At 36.3% G+C, this 24,577-nt stretch overlaps 2 protein-coding genes across 3 annotated transcripts; one reads left to right on the top strand and one right to left on the bottom strand.

The window, feature by feature from the left end:
• Positions 1-955: 955 nt before the first annotated feature.
• Positions 956-15,289, bottom strand: stam2 (signal transducing adaptor molecule (SH3 domain and ITAM motif) 2). Of its 2 annotated transcripts, none has more exons than XM_048193545.1 (14): positions 15,105-15,289; positions 13,887-13,971; positions 13,591-13,666; positions 12,416-12,511; positions 12,120-12,266; positions 8,558-8,636; positions 8,193-8,385; positions 7,364-7,458; positions 7,183-7,265; positions 6,972-7,059; positions 4,383-4,437; positions 4,137-4,293; positions 3,863-4,005; positions 956-2,590 (listed from the first exon to the last, which is right to left on the bottom strand). In XM_048193545.1, exons 1-14 carry the CDS (start codon positions 15,142-15,144, stop codon positions 2,398-2,400), a joined length of 1,530 nt encoding a protein of 509 aa, XP_048049502.1. In that variant the 5' UTR covers positions 15,145-15,289; the 3' UTR covers positions 956-2,397. The 2 variants fall into 2 exon arrangements, with proteins under 2 accessions (XP_048049502.1, XP_048049503.1); XM_048193546.1 differs by having other exon boundaries at positions 8,567-8,636.
• Positions 15,290-15,670: 381 nt separating this feature from the next.
• hacd2 (3-hydroxyacyl-CoA dehydratase 2) lies at positions 15,671-22,783 on the top strand. The gene is made up of 7 exons (XM_048193547.1): positions 15,671-15,893; positions 17,381-17,498; positions 18,364-18,382; positions 18,848-18,936; positions 20,814-20,935; positions 21,011-21,189; positions 21,351-22,783. The coding sequence occupies exons 1-7, from the start codon at positions 15,769-15,771 to the stop codon at positions 21,431-21,433; spliced, it is 735 nt and encodes a 244-aa protein (XP_048049504.1). The 5' UTR covers positions 15,671-15,768; the 3' UTR covers positions 21,434-22,783.
• Positions 22,784-24,577: the final 1,794 nt, after the last annotated feature.

The following is a 24,577-nucleotide window of genomic DNA, read 5'->3' as shown; positions in this document are numbered from 1 at the left end:
TCGCCATGTCGTCGAAACGCTGTTATTTTCATCCCGCAGTCCAATCACCGGGTCTGATTCCGGCTCAGATTGATAGGGTAAAATTAAAGACATGTTTACAATAACACTGAGCGCGTGCATCTCCACGTTATGGTAAGAGGCGTGACCTTTCCGGGCAAGGTTCGCTAAACTGCTGTCGAATCACAACACAGGAACCGCTGGCACAATCAGAACTCGTTACGTATTTCTGAAGGAGGGACTTCATAGAACAAGGAAGTCATCAACCCGTTTTTATGACAGTGGAAACAGCGGTATACAGATAAGTAAATTATGTGAAAAATACTGTGTTTTTTTACACGCGAAACATGAACACATATATTGCACACTATAAACACAATCAAAGCTTCAAAAAAACATGAAAAACGGGACCTTTAAGGCCCTACCTCGTGCACAGATGATGTATATTAATATTATTCCTTTCAGTGCACCTAATAAATAGTCTTATCAGTTAGTAAAGACAGTTTCAAGTAATATTGCAAAAATGTATAAAAGAAAAACATCCGCTTTAGCACCTTTAAGTAGGAGACTTACAATAAATGACAACACTATAAAATGAACGCTAATGTGATGTGTGACCCATTTTAATAATGACAATATTACTGTCTCAGTGGCCTCGTATGTATAGATTCATCAGCATAGATGAAAACCAAGAGAATTACTGAAGGGCATATTTTATCTCGTGTGCTGCATCTACAAAAAGCTGTTAAGGAAATGCTAAATTGCATGGGGACCTGTATCATAGCAGCCTTTCCAACAGACCCATGAGGAAGGATTCACTCATGAGATTGATAATTATCATCTGTGCATAACTTAGCAAGTTTTTGACAAAACATAACCAGATTTGATGCACAAATGATGTATAGAAATCGAGATCAGTTTGGGAGAATGCTGGGAAAGTATCCACAGAAAAGCAACCTTTGAAACAGGTAGTTTTTATTTTCTGAAGACTTTAACAGATCACTGTGTTACAAAAGGAATTTGAAAAATGAGCAGGCAGGATACAAAGAAATCTTGATGTTACAAAACATTGAGTCCATGACTACAATACAGATTTCCCTCTAAATCTCTTAAAACATACAGGTTTACAAATATACAGCAGCTTCTGAAATAAAGTCTTTTGAATTGGTTTCTATGTTTATTCGGTCTCGTGAAAGAACAAGGCATCTGGTGGTAAATAAATGTTTATAAAGTTAAGGTGCAATACAGACAAAGCCATTTATTTAACATCTAATATACAATATCTTTTTTTTTTTTCCTCGAGCAGTTTATGAAAAAAAAAATAAAGACAATTTTCATCTAGATTTTACTACATTAATCCCATTTTAACAAGAATGAAAGCTGTCAATATGGTAAGGGAATTATACATTTTCCCACTTCAGTTAAAGAGAAATGGGTGGGTACATCAGCAAAGCACATTTCTTTACATATGTAAGAAGCAAAAAACAATTAATCAATCATTTCCAGCAGAAGAAATCATAGACCAGATGAAAACTATACTGTATGCACTTTTACATGCTTAAATTAAGTCAAACAACAGCGAACACCCACAATGCAAACACAAGCGGTTCTTGCATATTATAAATATCATTATACAGTGAAACATATGGATTGACCATAAAGGGATTGCATTTGTGACCACTGTCAGTTCTAAAGCACAGGTTGCAAAGGAATATTACATCAAAGTCTCTAGCCCATTGCTGCCCCATAATTCTGGAATTTAACTAACAGCATGTTGAACCTAAAACTGCCATTTTGATTGTAGGAGTTTGTACAAGTGCTCTGAGCATTGGCACATAAATTCATTCCAGATTTGGTGATCCATGTATAATCTTCGTCATACAACTGTCCTCTCTAAAACGCAAGGTGCCATCGATAAAAACCCCACATTTGCTTTTGAAAGGCAAGAAATTAAAGTTTAGGGTCAGTTAACCCAGAAATAAATGGAAAATGGCAACAATTAATCTTAAGTCTTAAAGAATAGTCTCTTCAAATGAAGAATAATATCCATGTATGTGCATTTTACCATATAATCTTAAATTCACATTCAGAAATAAAGACGAATATGCTGGTGATTATCACAAGATGATGAAAATTGTGTTTATGGTTAGTGTGACTCATTCATCAACTCTGAAAACCTGCCCTAAACTGCTTCATGGGTTAATAAGTGGGAGAGAAAAAAAAGTGCTTGCTTCCTTTCGAGTGGATTACATCTCTGTCCTGCGAAGACAAATGTCAGCGAATCTTTGCATACCTCTTGACATCAATAGAGATGAGAGAGGAAAATACTCTCGAACTCATTTCACCATTTGGAATTTGCATTGGATTTTACGGCTGTGGAGTCAGACCTGTCGTACAGCCTTACAGAAGGGGTTGCTGGTAGAAGGCCGCTTGTTGCTGATGGGGTGCAGGTTGGGCTGGAGCTGACATCGGATAGGAGGTCGGAGGCATACCATGATTAGCGTTCTGATAGGCAGACATGTCCATAGCCACGCCCATCTGTGGCGGGTAAGGGGCGGGAGCTTGGTTCACATATGGTGCATTCATGGGGCCGCTGCAAGAAATAAACAATTTGCAGTTATGTAAGGCAGTTTTCAAAAACACCACTATCAGAATGAAACATTTTAAACAAAAGTATATAATTTTAAAAAAAGAGAGAAAGTATTATTATGAGTTTTAGTCCCTTCTCCTGTGGTTTTTGACATAAAAGCTCTGTGGGATAATATTGCAAACTGTTATGAAAGTTTTTTTTAAAGGTGCCCTAGAACGTTCTTTCACAAGATGTAATTAATATAAGTCTTATGTGTCCTGAATATGTCTGTGAAGTTTCAGCTCAAAATACCCCATAGATTTTTTTTTTTATTAATCTTTTTAATCCCCTTTTTTGGGGTATCATTAACTATGCACTGATTCAGCGTGCGGCCCCTTTAAATCCTCGCGCTCCCTGCCCCCCGAGCTCTCGACTATAATACAGTGCATAAACAAAGCTCACACAGCTAATATAACCCTCAAATGGATCTTTACAAAATGTTCATCATGCATACTGCATGCATGCATCGGATCATGTGAATATAGTATTTATTTGGATGTTTACATTTGATTCCTAATGAGTTTGAGGCTGTGCTCCGTGGCTAACGGGCTAACATTACACACTGTTGGAGAGATTTATAAAGAATGAAGTTGTGTTTATGAATTATACAGACTGCAAGTGTTTAAAAATGAAAATAGCGACAGAATACAGTAATAAACGATGACTTTAACCACATTTAAAAGTACATTAGCAACATGCTAACGAAACATTTAGAAAGACAATTTACAAATATCACTAAAAATATCATGTAATCATGGATCATGTCAGTTATTATTGCTCCATCTGCCATTTTTCGCTGTTGTCCTTGCTTGCTTACCTAGTCTGATGATTCAGCTGTGCACAGATCCAAACGTTAATACTGGCTTGTGTAATGCCTTAACATGGGCTGGCATATGCAAATATTGGGGGCGTACATATTAATGATGCGTTATGTTGAGATTCGCCTGTTCTTCTGAGGTCTTTTAAACAAATGAGATTTACATAAGGAGGAGGAAACAACGGTGTTTGAGACTCACTGTATGTCATTTCCATGTACTGAACTCTTGTTATTCAACTACGCCAAGGTAAATTAAATTTTCCATTCTACGGCACCTTTAAAGCATTTCTCAGTAACTGAATAGACACATACAGATTAGTGGTCAACCGATATGGATTTTTTGATTGTCCATATACATGCAGACCAGGCAAAAGTTGTTTGAGATTTAGAGGGAGGCTAGCAGGACGCCTTTATATTACCTGATGTAAGGAGGTTGTGCTTGTTGGCTGGTGGCCGCTGAATTGACTGAAGGAGGAAGAGAGCAGAGAGGGCCAGCTTGGTCTGTAAGACCATAGCCCTGTGGAACACCAGAGGACATGTAGGCTCCAGACGGCTGATAACCCTGAGAGACAATAAATCCATACATTAAGAAGTCAGAATAATGCTTTAGAAGAAAACCCCCCAGAATTTTTTTGTCAGAGAATATCATGGACTGAATTGCCACTAATTTTCCATTTAGATAGCTGGACCAACCTGCATAGTGAGAGGAGTAGGGGCTCCTGGGTAAGTGCCTTGGAGAGTCTGCATTTTGGAGTATGCATTGTAAAGTGGAGCCTCATTCATTAGCTGGTTATACAGCTCCAGAGCCTCCAGCACCTTCACATTCAGCTCGGACAACTCTGAGTGCTTCCTGCGGAAATGAGAGAGATGTTCTTTTTCGTATACCAAGACTGGGAAAACAGGCAGCTTGCTTTGGGGTAAGTTTTGATTTCAACAAACCTGTCGATCTCTTCTAGTTTCTCATCAATCATTGGGTTCATCTTTTCACAAGCATCTAGAAGATGAAGAGAACAAAAGATTAACACCCTGGAATTGGGTTGATCATCATTTACTGTCGAAACTTGTGTACAATGTCAAATAGTGACAAAACACTTTGAGGTTTATGTCTGAGGTAATTGTACCAGTGTTAGTTTACACAGATCACAATGCCCTGACTTTCTTATCTCGAATGTATAATTCTAATCAACGCCTAATGAGCTGGTCCCTCTTTGTACAAGAGTATAACTTAGAAATTCATCATAAGAAGGGATCAGAAAACATAATAGCTGATGCGTTGTCCTATGTCCTGACATTTGTCCTATGAATACCTGTAGAAGAATGTATGTTTTTGTTCAATTATTACAAATTACAGTGGTATTTGTAATTTATTGGTGGGTGTGTTATGTCACAGGTCATATATTTCTTTATTGTTGTTCATTTTTATTGCGAATGTTTGTATTGTTTTGTATTTTTCCAGCTGGCTAACAGCCTGCTGGGAAATGTAGTTTTTCTGCCTGTTTTCCTGTGCTCCTCCATATCCTCCCATAGGAGTGTGATTGGTGCCAGCTGTTCCTCATCAGTGATTGTGGAGAGGAGCCTGTATTTAAGCAGAAGGAACTGGCTGCTCAGAGAGAGACTTTCTCCAGAGAGTGTGACCTGTCGGCTGTCCCAGACATTGTGCTGTAGAGTTGAGTGTGTGCACTGAGCTATATTGTTTTAAGAAAACCTGTTGCTCCTGCTGTGGTGGCAGCCAAAGTTGATGTGTTGTAGTCTAACCCCTTATTTACACTGCACGCGTCTGCGGCGCGTTACGGCTGCGACTCGGCTACCGGAGATGATCCACAGCCACTCTAGTCAATGCTTTGTGTTTACACCAGCCGCGCTGCGGCACGTTTCAGAAGCGTCCCAAAAGCGGCTCACTGTGCCGCTTCGCTAAAGATAGGTGCTAAGTCTAATTTTGATGGATGCCGCGTCCAAGCCGCGCAGCTCAAATACAAAATAAAGTCAAAATAATCACCCTGTGAAGACTCCTGCTCATATTTCACATCACTAGGAGGCCAGAAATTGACAACAAGAGTTTCAAAGTTGAAAAACTGGACTTTTAAGTGTATTAACTTCATCTGTAGGCTACAGCAAAATAAAGTATGGCATAGCAATAAACACAATTAAACTGGACAAAATATAACCATTTAGCCATTAAAAACATGAAAAAAATCAAGGAAAACAACATCGAACAGTCAAATCTAGTGCTCTCGCGAATCCAGCTGCTTCGCTTTTGAAAAGCTTCTGGTGTGAGTAGAGGTCGGAACAAAACCTTGCCGGAGCCTTAACGTGCCACAGACGCGTACAGTGTAGATAAGGGGTTACTGTTATTGATTGTAGAAGCAGTAGGGAGGTGTCACATTTTCTTTGCTAAACTATTTTCTCCTGCATTGGGTTAGTAAGGAAGTCAGGGAAAAGTTTTGTTGTTTTGTTGTTTCTTTGATTCTTTTGATATTTGTTATTTAGACTCTTACTCACAGGTAGTTTACCTTTTGTTTGTTATTTCAGCCTTATCTCCTCCTGAAACCTGAAGCTTCTTTGTACTTTTACTTCTAGCATTTATTTTTTTATCATTATTCACCTGAAAAAAGACCTTGTAAACAGACCCTTGAAAAGATTTCATTTGTGTGGTGAGTGCTGAGGCAGCTGATAGAGCCATCTCTCTTACGTTCTTGCTCTTTTGTTCTCATTGATGTGTTTGTGATATGCTACTCCCCAAAACACAAGGAGAAGTAACAGTGTGTCATTATGATACGACAGAATTAAGCACTCTAGAGATGCACGTAATGATTTGATATAAAAATGGGCAACTTTTCACTATTCTGGGGTTCTCAGAAGTGGATGTCGTCATATTTGGGTAAACTTCTATAGCGGTGAATGAAAACTACAAAAAATATAATTTTTAATATAACCCGATGGCAAGAGAAAAAAAAAAGAAAAAAAAAAAAAATCCACAATAGTGTTTTCTATGACTTTACATATGAGGAAATAAATATCCAGAGATTGATTATGTTGGTCAGAAGACAGAAAGATGGCAAATTTGCCATCACCTCCCACCTTTTCTGTAATTTAATGTGCAAGTAATATAACACAAAGTAGTGTTAGAAATGTACATTTAAAAATAAATAAATAAATATATATTTAAGCGACATATACGCAGCAACATCTCTTCTCTTCTCTGATAACGTGTTTACTGGTGCGAGGAAACCTGAGGCTCACATGAGATCACAGCAACAGCAAACCACACAAATCCCAATGGACAAAATCAAGTCCCATCCTACATTTTTTCTTGTTCAACAAGCCGTTTCACACGAATATACATCACAATAGGGAAGATATAGTAGGGACGTTACATGCAGACCAGTCATCACAGTTTGTGAAAAGGGTTCATTACACACACACACACACACACATATATATATATGGTCATATTTTGATTGTACCACCCACCCCTACACCTAAATGCAATTATGATCTGCAGAAAGGACATTAAAGACATCCTGGTACCTTCTAATGTGATTAGCTCTTGGCTGTCAGGTGAAGCATCTGCAGGGTCTGTGTTCTGGAGAAGGTAGAGAGTTTTGTCCATCTTCTCCTGTAGCGAACAACAATCAAGATAATAAACCAAAAGAACTTCACCATGTCAATTTCTTCTGGACACTTTTCTAGATTAGTGATGAGGTGTGGCTGAGTCACCCAAAGATCATTCAGCACTCACCTCATCTATATACACAGGCTCAGGTTCAGCTTTGATTTCAATGATGGGCTCCTCCAGGACTACGGTCTTCTCTACATACATCACTACAGTAAAGAGAATTCATGAGATCTGTTAGTGAAAATTTGAGTAGAAAAACAAATTATTATTTCGGCACAAAAATCCAGATCATAAAGTGTATTACCAGGGTCTGGTTCAGCATTCAGGTTGGTGGTGACAAAGTTCGAAGGGAAGAGGCCTACTCCTCTATGATTCTCTCCTTTCCACCAGTTTGGATCACTGTTGGATAATATCAACGTTATAATTTAATAATAGACAACCAATATGGGCTATTGGGAAATTTAAAGACAACATAAACAATTAAATTAAATACACTGCCCTCCAAAAGTTTGGAAACACCCTAGAAAAGTGGGGTTTTGGACAATAATGGCATGAATCGCTTTTATTTTGTGATAATTTTGCACTGATAAGAGACAACACAAACTACGAAAACATATTTTATTACATAAACAGTTTATACATAGAAAAAAACTTAAATTTTCGATTCATCAAAATATCCACCATTAGCAGCTATCTGACCTAAACTGGGTTCTAATTGGTTCATTGTATTCTAAACTTAATTGGCAATCAATTGTTGAAGCTATTAAGGTGTGCTGACCCAAAAATCTTTCACAAACCTGGGCCAAGTTTGAACCAGTAACCAGGCATCACAGCTGGCAAAGGGGCATGTCTGACTCTGACATGTATATATTGCCATTATTATGCAATCAAAATGAAAATTATTATTGCTTGTCTTCAATGATAATGTCAAGTTACTTTAATGTATTTGCACCAAAAAATGATAAGGATTTATGCTGATATCGTCCAAAACCACACTTTGCCAGAGGTGTTTCCAACTTTTGGAGGGCACTGTACATCTTTTAATTAAATTCATTTTTTTTTTAATTTAATGAAAAATTACACAATATTTATTCAACACCAATTAAAATAATGCCCTTGAAAAAATCGTATACCTGTCATCTAGAATGAGCACAAGCTCTCCAGCCTTAAAAGTGAGTTCATTGTCCTCAGCCGCTTCAAAATCATAGAGTGCGCGCACTTTACGTGACTCTTTCCCTCCATTGGTGTTGTAGGGGGGATCAGCTATCATGGTGAGGGGTCGTGTCTCAGCCTGCTGTTTCTGCTCCTGTAAAGACAGCTCAATGGCTGCACAGAACAACATACAAACACTCATTATCTCGGTAAAGAAGACTATGGTTTGACTCCACAGTTACAAGGCCAAATAATTTATGATGCTTTGGCAGGGCCCCAAAATCATTTGTCAGATGAGGCTAAATAAACCCTAATATGAAAAAAAATATATGAATTTATGAACAACCTTCCTCACCTTTGGCCAGATCATCATCATCAGCAATTCTGCTCGTGGCAGGAGTGCTAATGGGTTTTGTGCTGGAGCTCTGCAAGTATAGATCACATGATAACACATCAGCACTGATTTGCAAAAATTTTCTTAAAAAAAACAAACAAAACAAAAAAACAACAAAGTATATATTATATCCATATACACTACCATTCAAAAGTCTCTTATGCAGGGGCGGAGCCAGACATTGTAAACATTCGGGGCTTAGCCCAAATCTATATTTGTCCAAAGACAATTTAATTTTCTATTTACAGCTTTACTGACATGAAAGGAGCTTTTGCTGTCGTATTCTTGTTCAGAAAATGTACATTATTTGACACTGTAATTTGTAAAACTTTGTTGGATGTACCTCCACTAGGGGGGTCTGGGGGCATGCCCCCCCGTAAGAAAATTTTGTACATTTTAAGGTTAAATGCATCAATCTGGTGCACTCTGGAAACTAAAAATTAAGAGCTTCAACCCATGTACAGTGTGCAAACTGAACAAAGAAACAGCATTTACTTGTACCTGGACATTAAAAAGGGTTCAAACATATTTTTTACAATACTTTTGTACTCATTTCTTTTTAAAATATAAATCCTTGAGCTTTTATTTTGATCACCAGATCACCAGCTGATCGCGTGCGCAAATGTGCGCACTTCTCTTTAAAACACGCAGCACAGACAGACTGTATATATATACTTAATCACTGTCTTTTGCTGTTTTATAAAGGCACAAAGCCATATCACGGTTTCGATTTTAGCTCGTTGGCAAACGTAGTATGTTTTAAATTTTCAGTTCATTATGAAACGGTGCCGGCAGTAGAGGGTCATTAATGGGAAACACTGAATTAATGTATAGCTGATAAATGTGCTAAAGTTGTCATATCGGTTGTTATATTACAAAAACCCTTCCACCGGACCGAAAGAGATTCTCGAGGCCTGCCGCTGCTCTGAGTGAGTGACAGGAGGCGTGGCTCTGTACAACTGCGGTGTGCGTGAACTCGCTGTTGGAGAGGAGAGAGAGAAAGCGCTGCAGGTGTATGGTCGGATAGCCCATAGGCTACTGACAGCAAAGAAATGTATTCTATAGGCTAATTATTTTTAAGGTCTATTTTTACAGTATATGCAAAGCCAAAGCGCAATGAAATAAAGCAACTTATGATTTCGGGGGTTTACATAGGCTATTGTCCAGTTTCATATTTTCTCAGTGACAGTCATTACATTCGGGGCTTGACTCAAAACATTTGGGGCTGAAGCCCTGGCAAAATCGTCTGGTGCCGCCCCTGCTCTTATGCATTGAACGAAGTCTCTTATGCTCACCAAGGTAGCATTTATTTAATCAAAAATACAGTGAAAACACTAATACTGAAAAATATTATTACAAATCAAATAATTTATTTCTATTTGAGTATATTTTAAAATGTAAATTCATTCCTGTGATGCAAAGCTGAATTTTCAGCATCATTACTCTAGTCTTCAGTGTCACATGATCCTTCAGAAATCATTCTAATATGCTGATTTAGTGCTCAAGAAACATTTCTTATTATCAGTTGAAAACAGGATTCTTTGATGAACAGAACATTAAAAAGAACAGCATTTATTTGAAATAGAAATTTTTTTAACACTGTAAATGTTTTTACTGTCAATTTTTTTTACGCATCATTGCTGAATAAAAGATTTAATTTCTTAAAAAAAACTAAAAAAAAACTTATTAAACCCAAACTTTTGAATAATAATGTATAAAAAAAAATATAATTTAATTATATTGCACAACAGCTGTACTGTATATGAACACACAGAACTATTACGCCATTTGTAGATGTACTACAATAAATACCAAAGAAAAATATAGTAGCAAAAACACTGATATTGATCAGATAAGATTAATTAATGACTCCGTCACAACCCATTTATATAAGTAGGTTTTTGAGATAACATGTATATGATGACCTTTGAGTGACACAGTAAAGTCTTGTGACCTATTTTAACTAGTCAACACTTATTAACAGATACAGAAAAGTTCACATGCACTAGTCCTGTAGTATAACATAATGGTCAACTACACAATAAATGAAGGAGGAAGAGAACAAAGAAGAATTGACATCTCAGAGTGCTGTGACGTCACTACGGCAAATATGTAGCAGGAAATTCCATTCTAACATCTTGGTCCTCTTGTCTCCAGTTTACGCTCATGCTTTAGCATTCCAGACGCACTTGGCTGAATTATACAAATAGCTAAATTGTTAACAGATATGTCATGTGAGAAACAGTGGTCATGTTTAGTCACATGGCTGGTAGTTGACATTAAGTTGCAAAGTTACTTATAGTTAGTAGAATGTCTAAAGTGGACCATCGAAATAAAGTGTTACCCCCAAGTATTCCTACTATTAACTTATTCCATGATCCTGTTGGATCTTACTGTGAAGTCAGCTGTTCATAAACACAGATGCTGATGAATAGACAGCAGCCGCTGCTATTTGGCCTAGATAAATTACCCTGTAACTTGGCTGAGTTTAAATTTAAAGCAACTTTTTACATCCCAGATCTGCTAAGTTCATTAGTTATTCAGTTTGTTTTTCTGGACTGGTAAGGTCACAGAAATCTGTGACAGATGTATCTGTGTCTGCCATGTATGCAATGTAGGTCATTACAATGTTGTTTTGAAGTTTCTGTGGCTGATATATTCAGAACACATTAAATTGATCAAATGTGACAGTAAAGACATTTATAATGTTACAAAAGAATTATATTTCTAGTAAATGCTCTTCTATTCAACAAACAATCCTGGAAAACTTTATTACAGTAACGGCTGCTGAAAATTCAGCTTTGCCACGACAGAAATATATTGAACTAGAAAACAGTTATTTTAAATTGTGATAATATTTCACTAATATACATTTGCCAATCTAAATAACTTCTGACAGTGTGGGCAAAACCTGAAATTATTTTGTACAGTTGATTTAATTTTTTCTTGTGAGTTTTTCTTTACTGTTTACTCTCTTTTATTTTGATCAATCTTTTTAAAGATACATTAAAAGTATAATAACATAAATTGGCCCTAGTCAATTATCAATAGTCAAGAACCACCTCTGTATGAGAGATGCATTATAAATTAATCATGGCCGTGTAATAATTACTTACTTTGTGAACACTAAAAAAGTATGTTCTATATCGTATGAATGTCTGTAATATGAATGTAATTCGGACATACTACATTCGCCACGTTGTCATTATCATGTGACCTACAAGCACCAGTTGCGTCACTTCGCTGCCATTCATAAATCCTCTCCAGTGGCCTCATGGGATAGTAAAGTGTCCATCGCATATATACTTCAGAATCTCGCACAAAAGTAGTAGGTCATCAGAGTTCTTTTTGCCTACCCTTCTATGAGTATTGTGAATTCAGACATACTTTTTTGTCACATTTTTTGCCTACTATATATATATAGTCTAATGAGAGTTAGTTGACATGTAGTTGCAAAGTTACTTATAGTTAGTAGAATGTTTAAAGTGGACCATCAAAATAAAGTGTAACCTACCTGGGTGTTTGCGGTAGGAAAGGTCACTCCTTCTTCTTTGAGGGTCTTGATGGTGGCACTGATGAGACTCAGTTGCGGGTCTTTCTGGAATTCTTCGGCCCACTCCACCATCAGGGCCTTCAGTTTCTCACTAACCTTTGGGTGCACCTGAGGAGAAGAGAATGAGGATGGTGACCGTTATCAACATTTATTGTACTCTGAAACCAGGATTTGCCTAAATATATGCAGTCAACTATATATATATATATATATATATATATATATATATATATATATAGCAAGCTTAAGTTCCTTACCCTGTTCAACACACTACGAACTTCACTGGCAAACTCCCGCGAGCAGATTTCTAGGTGAAAGATTTTTCCACTGTTTGAAACGCAGGCACCTAGCAACTAAACAGGGGAATTACAGCAATATTTTAACAGCCATTATTTGCTTAAAATACAGATTTGCCAATTTATGAACAGTTTTGATTGATTCATTGAAATGTTCTATACAAACAGTGATTGCACACATGTAACATTTCTATAACTGTTTATACTATGAATGTGTGTAAATGAAATATGGCATCATAATCAAGATTAGTAAAAATAACTATTATTACTGCACACTTGTAACATTTTATAACCGTTTGCATTTGAAATATGTGTGAGTGAAATGTCACATCATAAAGATTATTAAAGTGCCCCTATTATGTTTTTTTCGAATACTACCTTTCATGCAGTGTGTAATACAGCACTGTAGCTGGTTCGTGTTGTGTACATATAGAGAAGATGGTGTTTTCTGCTCTGCAAAAGCAAATTCTCTTTGTAGACACTTCCAAAGTATGAGGATGTGGCGAGTCAGTGGTTAAAATTACCACAGTGACAAAACAGCAGTATAAACTTTTAATGATTGCTTCTCAAATCTCTGTGAGGCCTAAATGGGATTTACAAAACGCTTAACCATTAAAGATGGGACAGTACCCACTTTATTTGGACCAACTTGCTCCTCAGAATCATAACCTGTAAGTATGATTAAATAAACTGGAAAGTTGCGCGCAGTCCTACGTCACTTGCCTAATCTTCACGGTACTTTAGACCACAATGGAAGCACAGGCAGCAACAGCTCTGGGGGAAAAATTTCCTGGGACAAATTGTTCCGGGTAATTTCGGTGGAAAAGTGGCTTATTGAAAAAGTGTTTTTTGATATTTGATGCATGTAAACCTGTTGTAGGAGACTTCCAAAACAAAATTAGGAACCTTTAAAATAGCATAATGGGGGCACTTTATTAATAACAATAATAATAATAATAATTATTATTATTACAATAACAATTATTAACCCATTCTATTCCTATGTAATACCCATGTAATACACTTTTGTAAAGATATATCCAGATGAGAAAGAATTAGAGAAGTTTTCTGGACTGCAGAAACCCTTGCGCTCCCTCTGTTTTGCTACAATGGGAAGTGAAGATGAAGAGCCTCACCGTTAACGCTTGCATAGCGACATGAGGGACCTTGTGGTTCACTCGCTTCATGACAGACTTGAGACAGTCCTTTGCACTATAAAAGAATAAGAGTGAAAATGATAAATTGGGGCATAATTACATTACAGAGATTTTTTTTTTTTTTAAAGAAATGAAATAATAAAAATACATCAAACAAAATGCACCTATATAAGAACAACAATAATGCATACAAGCAACATTCATGTTACTAAAATAAATATTAAAAAAACATATAGTTATTCAAATCATTTTTGAATGCTGATATTTCAGCTCACCCATTCGGAGTTGTCCCAACCCGGTCACAGATGTCCATAATGAGGCCCCAGTCCTCTGCTGTGTTATTTTCACTAGTTGCTTTCTCTGAAAATGCAAAGGAGCATCCAAATGACTCAATGAAAGGTGTCATTACTGCGCCATATCAAAGGGTGTCAAAGTCTCTTCCTTTATATGTCTAAACGTCCTTTCATTTACATAAAGGCAATAAACCCAGAAAATGCACAATACTAAATCAAACAATTTGTAAAAAAAAAAATATATAATAATAATAATAATTAATTTAATGAATTAAAAATAAAATAATAGAATATTATTAATTTTACATGCTAGGAAGGACAAGTGTTTGTAAAGTAGTTAGTAAGAAGGAGTATTATGTGCATCCCGTTAGACAGACAAGGTAGCCTGTTTTGCCTGTTATTTTACATATCCAGCTTGTCTCAACAGGCACAACTGTTTCTGTATTAATCCACTAGTATAGATTATTTGTCCCCTCCTTCAAGAACAAAAAAAAAAAAAAAAACTGGTCACATTTTAATGACTAACTCATAAAGGAAAAAAACCATAGAGGAACATGCAGTGTCAGAAATTTATTCACACTGAGCTCTCAAAGGACAAAGCTGTGAAAATAAAACCAATGTACATGTATGCTACTGGGTTCCCATGCTTTCTGACAAACGAACACCACTGAACATGATGACATTCATGCTTATTGGAAATAGATTTAAAAAAAAAAAAAACTTTTTTAATCTAAAAAATTAAAGAGCAGAGCATCTTGATTTTATTATATAATAATACTTCATATAAGCAAGGTAATATACCATTTACTGCTATATTTACATTTTTATATCACGTTAAGTCTTATTATTCATTACATTTATTATATTATATTGTATTATTAACAGATAGAATCACATATAAATATAAAGGGACATACAGGAAATATAAGACAGCTCAAATATCCTTTTGACATATAGTATTTAAACTGAAAAACTGAAATGTTAAATGTTCATCTAAAAAGTTCCAGATGCAGTCAACTATATTATTTACGTTTGAAATCTTTAATAATCATATCCTGACATAAATTATCAGAACAATAGAAGAAATAAACAAAGCGGAAAACAAAGATCTTGAGGATATGACAGCAAACATTGCGCTGTATCGGCCCTGTTGACTTGTCAAGATCACAACACTTCGACAAAAACACCAGTCAAACTCACCCACATCTTGATCGAACGGATTTTGGCCAAATAAAGGCATTTTGCGACCTTTTCCAAACTATTAAAGAAGAAATTCGAGCGTATTATCTACGTAGATCGATGATTTCTCCTTCTCTCATCCATTAAATTGCGTTCACTTCCACCAGTTGCTCTTCCGTAAACTTAGTAAGCAAACGCAATGCCTGTCAGAAATCGCATACGTGTCATAACTGTCAAATCCTTCTAGATTTTAAACTATATTCAGAATTCATATTAATACTACAAAACTAACTTATTAAATTATTTACTTTTTTGTTTGTATAAATCTTCTTTTTTTTCTGACAGGCATTATACTTGAGTCCTTTTAAAGGCAACTCGAGCCCGCACTGCCATCTAGCGACTGGAATAGATGTCTGTGAGCTCTCTGTAATCCAAAATTGAACTCAAATATTATAATTAGTATCATGTTTATTATTATCATTAACAATTTTTGTTGTTGTTTTAAATGTCCGTCAATAAGGCGAATCCAAACTGCAACTATGTAATACACAAAACATCATGTACACTCTGTCCTCGCCAGGGGGCGCTCCATTCATAAGCACCTTCTATACATGTCAGCAAGGCCACACGCCTTTATTCACCGGGACCATTTGGATGATCCAGTTTTTCTCATGATAGTTCAGTCATGTCGGCACCTGCCATGGGGACCAGCAGAACAGCGCACAGCGACTCCAGTAACAAGAGGAAAAAGGGACCCGGCACGCTGGCCATCGCTTATCTGGTCATTTACAACGTGGTTATGACAGCAGGGTATGATGGACATTAAACGCGCTTCCGTGCTCTCTCTGTTCGAGCGTGTGACAGTCAGAATGAATGATTTCATGCAGCACTAGTGTTTGACCGAATCGCGGTTACCTCCCCTTTGAGTTTATATTGCATGATTTTGCACTGTTTGATTTGAAATTGAAATACGTAGAAATTATTCTCTTTAAACATTATTCAATTTTTGGCAACGTTAAGCCTATTAACGCCTATTTAACACGCCATTGAGTCTTCAGGGCTGCACTGTTGTTGTTTTTCAGTCGCTGGTCTGGTCATGTATGGAAGTACGAGTGAATTTACTGTATTTGTTAATTTATCAGTTGATACAATGAACTGAAATGCACCTTACCCTTTGTATGCAAACCCGAAACTGTTGCACAATGAACGAATCGATTTGCCAGGACCAATTTCTAAATCACTCGTCTGCATTTTTAGATGGGTTGAAACCATAAACAAATATTTGAAACATTTTATATAGATGATATAATCTATATGTTCATAATATAAATGTGATAAACTTAAATCTGTTTTACTGCAAATGTGAAACGTCGAAAGCGAGTACTTAAACACCGGGTTTTCATTTTATCTGAACGAACGATTCGTTTAATCACTTGATTCGTTAAATCAGTTTTGAGTCTTTATTTTTAGTGACTGCACTCATACGCACAGAGTGATTAAATATTTGTCAGCTGAGCATAGTTAGTAAAAAATATCACCACAGAAGACTCCATGACTTTTAAGATTTTATATCCTCTCCTTTTCCATGCCTGGAAATGACGAACCGTTCTACTGTAATGGTTCTTTTTAGCGATTCGATTGAATAGAATCGTTTGCGACTCACTCGACTGTATAGGAAGAACCACAGAGAGTTCGAACGAAGTGATTCGCTCAGATTAATCGAACTTCCCAAGGCGGTTGCATCAGCAGTGACCAAACCTGGTTTTCTACATTTTCGCAATGTCTGTTGGAGTAGTTTGATGGTGCAATTCAGTCAAATCTTATCAGTTAGAGACCATTTCATGATATCTCAAATGAACTAACTATATTATATAAACTTTGTCTAGTAATTTCAAAACAGTCCTGTGTGTTATTCTGTTTCATTTATTAGCTTTGCCTCACTTAAGTCAATCTGATTTTTGGTGATATTCAGATAATGATGTGATGTGCTCCTGCTAGTATTATGGTTTTTATACTTTATCATTTTATATCAAGAGCTGCACATTTTTGATTGTGACGGATATGGTATAAAAGAAGGGAAAACCAGAACATATTATATATTCTACATCAATGCATGTATATAGCAATAAATATGTATTTGAATGAGACTGTTACATGCCACTACTGGCCACTAACTGCTGTGTTGTTAGAGATTTGCATGCAGTCCCACGTTTGTGTGCATTGCGGAAATGTCCTCCTTTCTCAAAGCAAGGACAAGTGGCACAACAGAGTTACTCTATGAATCTTTTCCTATCTAGATGGCTGGTGATTGCAGTTGGTCTTGTTCGAGCATACCTTGCCAGAGGAAGTTACCATGGTCTTTATTACTCCATAGAGAAGCCCTTAAAATTCTTTCAGACTGGTGCACTCCTTGAGGTGAGTAGTATAGGAGCTATATTAGCTCCCTATTTAGCTATATTTTTTGTTTGCAAATGTAAAAATTGTGTCAAAATAATAATTTATTTATTTATTTATTTATTATAAGTCACTTTGGTTAAAAGTATTAATACTTCAGCAAGGATGCATTAAAGGGATAGCTCACCCAAAAATGAAAAGTCATCTATTCACCCTCAAGTTGTTTCAAACCTACTGTATATGAATTTCTTTCTTCTGCTGAACACACAAGAAGATATTTTGAAGAATGTCGCTAACCAAACAGTTGATGGGCCCCAGTGACTTCCATAGTATTTTTTCCACTGTTTGGTTACCCATATTCTTCAAAATATCTTGGTTTGTTGCTCAGCAGAAGAAAGAAATTCATACAGGTTTGGAACAACTTGAGGGTGAGTAAAAGATGACAGAATTTTCATTTTTAGGTGAACTATCCCTCGAAATAAAAAAAGTGAGAGCTAAGGCATTTACATCATGTGACTGAAGACTGGAGTAATGGCTGCTTTACCATCACATGAATAAATTTAATTTACATTTTTAAATGGTAATAATCTCTCACAATATTACTGTTTTAAATATATGCAGCCTTGGTGAGCATAAGAGATGTCTTTCAAAAACATTAATAAATCTAATAACAGACCCCTAACTTTTGAAAAGTAAAAATATTTAAGGGATTTTTTTTTTTTCAGCCCAAAGCCAAACCAGAATTTTGTCTAATTTCACATTATGTAAATATATGCAATTCTCCCACCCTGCAGTGTTGTTTTATTTGATTATTCTTTATATTAAAAATGATATTTCCTAGAGGCTGAGTGCACCTTATAATCTTTGTTCTTTGCTCTCTTCACAGATATTGCATTGTGCCGTGGGTAAGTGCACCAGCTGCTAATAACAGTCTCTTATTAATTTCTACTATAAATATACACTCAGCGCAGTATATAGATCAGATTGTCTATACAAGGGAAGCTTTTTTTAACCCAGCAGTGCCATCGCCAGCAAGGCTGCTGCTTTCTCTGCCAGTCTGACAGTGATAATGTGATAAAGAGACTCACTGCACCCGTGGAGGGTAGAGTTCACAGTCCACACCTCATTATCTGGGACTTAAAGCGTAATGTGACCTTTCCCAGCGCAAACAACCAGTCCTGCAGCACTCTCTGTCATATCATAACCGTCCCTACTCTTAAATGATCTTATTATAGTGATTCATTTCCATCTTATTATGTCTATCTCAGTGTGTAGTATAATGGTTTCTATTCTTTCTTACTTTGATTAGACCCACACTGTAAAAACACAAATGATTAATCTCTTTACTTAACATTCTAAATTTCATGAAGGAATTGTTCCCTCCTCGGTGGTCCTGACTGGGTTTCAAGTGTTGTCACGGGTGTTCCTTACCTGGGCAGTGACACACAGTGTTAGAGAAGTAAGTTTGTTTAACTTGAATGTGTCAGTTATTTTAAAATGATTTATACACTATTATAGTATTTACTCGTATTTTAAATTCCATTTTTTTATATTTTCAGTTTTCATTTTTGTTTAAGTTTTAATAATTTTGTAAATTTGTGCTTTTGTGATTTCTATTTTTTTTTTTATATATATATTTCTATTTATCTTTAGTTTATGATTTATTTATTATTACATCAACTTCATCTTATTTATTATTTATATATATCATATTTCAGCTTAAACTTAATGAATGAAAAGTTTTAGTTAACAATAACACAGATGTGTTACTAGTTCAGGTGACCTATTGTCTAATGCTATATTATGATTAATTATGATAATATGATGATGTCAAGTCTAATTAGTATTCCCATGATTAAGAAAAACCTGGTTATGAAAATTCAGTATCAAGTAATCATCTACAATAAATATCTCACATTATTATTATTATTATTATTATTATTAAAGGATTAGTTCACTTTCTAATTAAAATTTCCTGATAATTTACTCACCCCCATGTCATCCAAGATGTCCATGTCCTTCTTTCTTCATTCAAAAATAAATTAAGGTTTTTGATGAAAACATTCCAGGATTTTTCTCCATATAGTGGACTTCAATGGCCTCCAAACAGTTAAATGTCAAAATTAGTTTCAGTTTCAAAGCATTCTACACGATCCCAGACGAGGAATAAGGGTCTTATCTAGAGAAACCATCACTCATTTTCGTTTAACCATAAATGCTCATCTTGAACTAGCTTTCTTCTTCTTCTCTATTAGAATTCCAGCAGTGTAGACGCTGCTAAGTGTATTACTGCCCTCCACAGGTCAAAGTTTGAACTAATTGTTATATACTTTCACTAGCATATTGTATATGGCAATTTAATTCAAACTTTGACCTGAGGAGGGCAGTATTATACTTAGCAGTGTCTACACTGCTGGAATTCAAATAGAGAAGAAGAAGAGAGCTAGTTCAAGATGAGCATTTATGGTTAAAATGTATAAAATTTTATTTTTCGTTGTGATTGTGATGGTTTCTCTAGATAAGACACTTATTCCTTGTCTGGGATCACGTAAAATGCTTTGAAGCTGCACTGAAACTGTAGGCTCCATTGAAGTCCACTGTATGGAGAAAACTCCTGGAATGTTTTCATCAAAAACCATAATTTCTTTTCAACTGAAGAAAGAAAGACATGAACATCTTGGATGACATGGGGGTGAATAAATTATCAGGAAATTTTATTTTGAAAGTGAACTAATCCTTTAATGTTCCTTATGCCATAATGAGCAATAGTTCCATGATTGTCTCATTGGCTCTACTCTACTGCCATCTAGTGGATCTAATGGATTTCAACAGCTGTTTTAATATTTCAATGCTCATCGAGAGCCAAAATGAGTAGAATTTTAGTGTTAAGAAAAGGTTATTTAATTGCATTCACCTTTAAAGTTCTTTGTTACTAAGAATCAGGTTTTGATTGTCTATCCCAGAGAAAGACGTCTGAGCTGAAGTTTATAGGTCTGTAAGTTATTCCTACGAGAAACCTGCTTGAACCAAAACTAGAGAATAACACTAATATGCAAGGTGTCAGGTGTGCCTGTGTATGCTTCTCTTGCTAAAATAACCTTCTTTCAAGCCTGTATGTGTGTAGAGGCAATTTTGGAGCCTTTGACAGGCCTGGATGCGTTTTGAAGTGCTTCTGTTTCTGATGTTCTCAGTAGTCCATCTTTGTGTGTCGAGTAGCCTCAGTGAATTGCAATTAAATGGTAGCAGACATAACTGCATGGTTCTCGACTAAATTTTGCGGCTTGTTGAGGAGATCTGTCTCTACCCCTTGTGACTTAAAGTTCGCTCTCGTTTTAGGTCCAAAGTGAAGACAGTGTTCTCCTTTTTGTGGTGGCCTGGACGGTCACAGAGATCATCCGTTACTCTTTCTACACCTTCAGCCTGCTCAACCATCTGCCTTACCTCATCAAATGGGCAAGGTGAAGCTTCTCAGAGTCAGTCCACCGGCTTTTTAATCGTAGAAAAGTGTGTTTTACATATTATGATCTTCACAGGTACACATTTTTTATTGTGCTGTACCCTATGGGAGTGGCGGGGGAACTTTTGACGATCTACGCCGCGCTGCCATACGTACAAAAAACAGGGCTCTACTCCATCACCTTGCCTAACAAGTACAACTTCTCCTTCGACTACCACACCTTCCTCATCCTCATCATGATCTCCTACATCCCTTGTAAGTTTTAACTCGGATTGCTTTGTTTTGATATCTTCCATCCGTAAATGATCAGATTGCTCAGTTGAACATGTGTAGCAAAATCTCTTGAAGCTCGATTCTTGTCCAGTGAATGAACAGCTCTGTTCCTGTTAATGACCGTCTTTGTCCGTGTTCCTCAGTATTCCCTCAGCTCTACTTCCACATGATGCGCCAGAGGAAGAAAGTTTTGGGTCACGTGGAGGAGTACAGCAAAGTGGAATAACTCGCGCCGCACACAGCAGACTGATCGCATCGAAAACAGAAACAAGCGGATAACCTTTAAAAGCCACACTTTACAGATTTTTTTAAAAAGAAGACAAGGCCTTTTTGTCGATAAACAGGCCAGATATGCAGAATGATTGTTAACAATATTATTTTGGTCAAGAACTGTTCAGATGGTGATTTTAGAAATCCTGTAACTACACAAATGGCTTTTCCTCAGTTTAGAGGGAGGGGAATGTTGTTACCATACTAATACATCAGCTACTGTGTGACTTTTTTTTTATTATTTTGGATAAATGTAGAATTACTGACCAAATATTGTAGCAAATATAATTCAAAAAGGGCATAAATACAGTTATAGCTGCGTCTGGTTGTTTTAACCAGAAGAAATGTTCCATAATTCTCCTGTATTGTGTGTTCTGTACACTGTATTTCAGACACCTGAATCTAGTTTTCCCTCAACTCATTCCTTTTAGTATGATTCATAACTCAAACTGTACTCGACTTTTACACTGCTTACGTTCCCATCATGATTACTGTTAGCATTTACTTCTTTGTTTGTTTTGTGCCGTGTTTCTTAAAAGGATCAATATTAATCGGTTGTTCTATTCAGTATTGGATATATATTGTTGGTTTGTGGCCGTTTGCTCAGAAAAGAGGTGTATCGCCCAAAAAAAATTGGCTGAGTTGCTGGGTTCGGACCTCACAGTCAATACTACTAATGTACTAGATGTGCATTTCTGTCATAGGAGATTACAGCTGACACTTTAGGAGCTTTTACAGCTGGTGATGTGGAAGTGTTTGGCCAGGAGAGGAGAGAGCTACGGGAGCGCATGCCGAGCAGAAGAGAGCACAAGCCTCGGCTAACGGGGGCCAATTGGATTTGAGTGCCTCCAGTCATGCTTCTCCAATGAGTCAAATCTAATAATGTGGAGAGAAAGCTGAGAGTCAAGACTAACTTAACGCTTCATTGCCCGTCTGCCTAATTGAACAGCCAACTTCCAACTTTCCCAATGCAAACAAATCTCTCTTATAGAAGTGTGAGCCACATTATTGCACAGAGTCTTTCTTACAAAGTGGTAAGCCTGTTCTCCTTATCAAGGCGATTCATGAAACGATTAGCATGGGATGAATGGATGCTTGTGAAAAGCTGGAGTGCAACTTTGAATAACACTGCATGTAAAAGTGGTGTGGCTGTACCTTGGTTAATAGAAGCATGACCCTTAACTCAAATAAAAACGCCAACATTGTTAAGCTTTTGATATTAAAAATCTGCATGGGACCAGCAAACTTTGTATGAATAGTAATACGATGATATATATTTACAATAAACCATAACATGGGAAGCAAAGCTAGTTTGTGTCAATATAAATACAGGATATGTGCCTCTATAAAATCAAATGCATTTTCTTCCTCATATTTTAGTATTTAACCTGTAGTGTAATTAGAAGTATTGTGTCTTTATTTCACTTTATGTGAGTATATTTACAATTAAACACATATTACGTTTCCCCTAGTAGACTAAATACATTATTATAGTAAATGGGGATTATAGTTGTTCACTCTTGGTTACCATGTTCATCCTTCCTTCACATGATGGCAGTAGAGATCTGTTTCTAACTCCAGCATGAGGTCTGATGTACTTGTTTCTTGGGGTTAATTTACTTCTATATAAAAACACTATCAAATACATTAAGCTTATTTCACTAAAGTAACATTGCCATTTGAATAATTACAATAATTAATTTTTAGAATAAGACGAATTAATAAATATATCTGTTGTTTAAAAAAGTTATTAATTATAAACTATTTTTTGTTGTTGTTGTTTTCACATTTTGAATTTCATTGGAACTTTAGCCCTAAGCCCACATTAACTGATGTGACACTGATGTGCTTATTTTGTTATTTGTAAAATTTTGTAAAGCTGAATGAACAGTTATATGCTTTCTGTTATTATATAAAATAATTGGTAACACTTTCCAATAAGAAGCCATTTTTAACTTTAGTTAACTACATTTGTTAACATGAACTATCAGTGGAAAATACTTCAATTAGGTTAATCTTTGTTCATGTTAATTTCAACGTTTAGTGATATATTATTAAAATCAGAAGTTCTATCTGTTAATTTTATTTAAAGGGTTAGTTCACCCAAAAATGAAAATAATGTAATTTATTACTCACCCTCATGTCATTCTACACCCATAAGACCTTTGTTCATCTTCTGAATACAAATTAAGATATTTTTGATGAAATCCGATGGCTCAGTGAGGCCTCTGTTGAGAGTAATGCCACCGAACCTCTTAAAGGTGCTAAAGAGGATGTTTTGTTTTATGCATTTTTGCAATATTACTTGAAACTGTCTTTACTAACTGATAAAAGACTATTTATTAGGTGCACTGAAAGGAATAATATTAATATACATCATCTGTGCACGAGGTAGGGCCTTAAAAACATCAGCCAATCGTTTACGCGATCATCGCGTAAACGATTGGCCCTCTGGTTTGTCAATCACTGCCGTGACGTTCCTTGTGAGAGACGTGCGCGGATTGGCCCTCTGGCTTGTCAATCACTGTCGTGACGTTCCTTGTAAGAGACGTACGTGCGGCTGCGCGCTCCAGTAACTTTCCACACTCCACAGGCGCCGCATGCAATGTTTTTGTCAGGAGACAGGAGTAACAACTACAGATTATGAGTTACTTGCGGTGAGTCCGACATAATGAATCCACTAACACGACACAGCGAATGCCGGTGGTAAACACTCGTGTTCCAATACTCGTGCACGAGTTTTGGGAGGCGTTCCCTCGAAATTTTCAAAAACTCACTAACAGTCTTTGGTTTCTCAGTCGGCGAAAAGATCCTCTTTAGCGCCTTTAAGATCCATAAAGGTACTAAAAACATATTTAAAACAGTTCATGTGAGTTCAGTGGTTCTACCTTAATATTATAAAGCGGCGAGAATAACAAAAAAAACAAAATAACAATCTCGTGAACACTGCTTCTGAGCTTTACGAATCTTTTGTTTCGATTCAGTGATTCGGATGTCCTATCAAACGGCTAAACTGCTGAAATCACGTGACTTTGGCGCTCCGAACCGCTGATTCAATTCGTAAAAGCTCTGAAGCAGTGTTTTGAAATTGGCTATGACG

Source organism: Megalobrama amblycephala, linkage group LG6 (assembly GCF_018812025.1).
Source record: "Megalobrama amblycephala isolate DHTTF-2021 linkage group LG6, ASM1881202v1, whole genome shotgun sequence".
NCBI lineage: Eukaryota > Metazoa > Chordata > Actinopteri > Cypriniformes > Xenocyprididae > Megalobrama > Megalobrama amblycephala.
Note: the sequence above shows the minus strand (reverse complement) of the source record. Positions and strands in the feature narration are given on the sequence as shown.

Excerpts from the sequence above, each read along its gene's own strand:
- hacd2 (XM_048193547.1), top strand. The coding sequence starts at position 15,769 with ATGTCGGCACCTGCCATGGGGACCAGCAGAACAGCGCACAGCGACTCC. Across the intron at positions 18,937-20,813 it reads TGACACACAGTGTTAGAGAA|GTCCAAAGTGAAGACAGTGT; the intron begins GTAAGTTTGTTT and ends CTCTCGTTTTAG. Across the intron at positions 20,936-21,010 it reads TACCTCATCAAATGGGCAAG|GTACACATTTTTTATTGTGC; the intron begins GTGAAGCTTCTC and ends TGATCTTCACAG.
- stam2 (XM_048193545.1), bottom strand. The coding sequence starts at position 15,144 with ATGCCTTTATTTGGCCAAAATCCGTTCGATCAAGATGTGG. Across the intron at positions 13,972-15,104 it reads TCCGTTCGATCAAGATGTGG|AGAAAGCAACTAGTGAAAAT; the intron begins GTGAGTTTGACT and ends TTGCATTTTCAG. Across the intron at positions 7,459-8,192 it reads GTGCTCATTCTAGATGACAG|TGATCCAAACTGGTGGAAAG; the intron begins GTATACGATTTT and ends ATTATCCAACAG.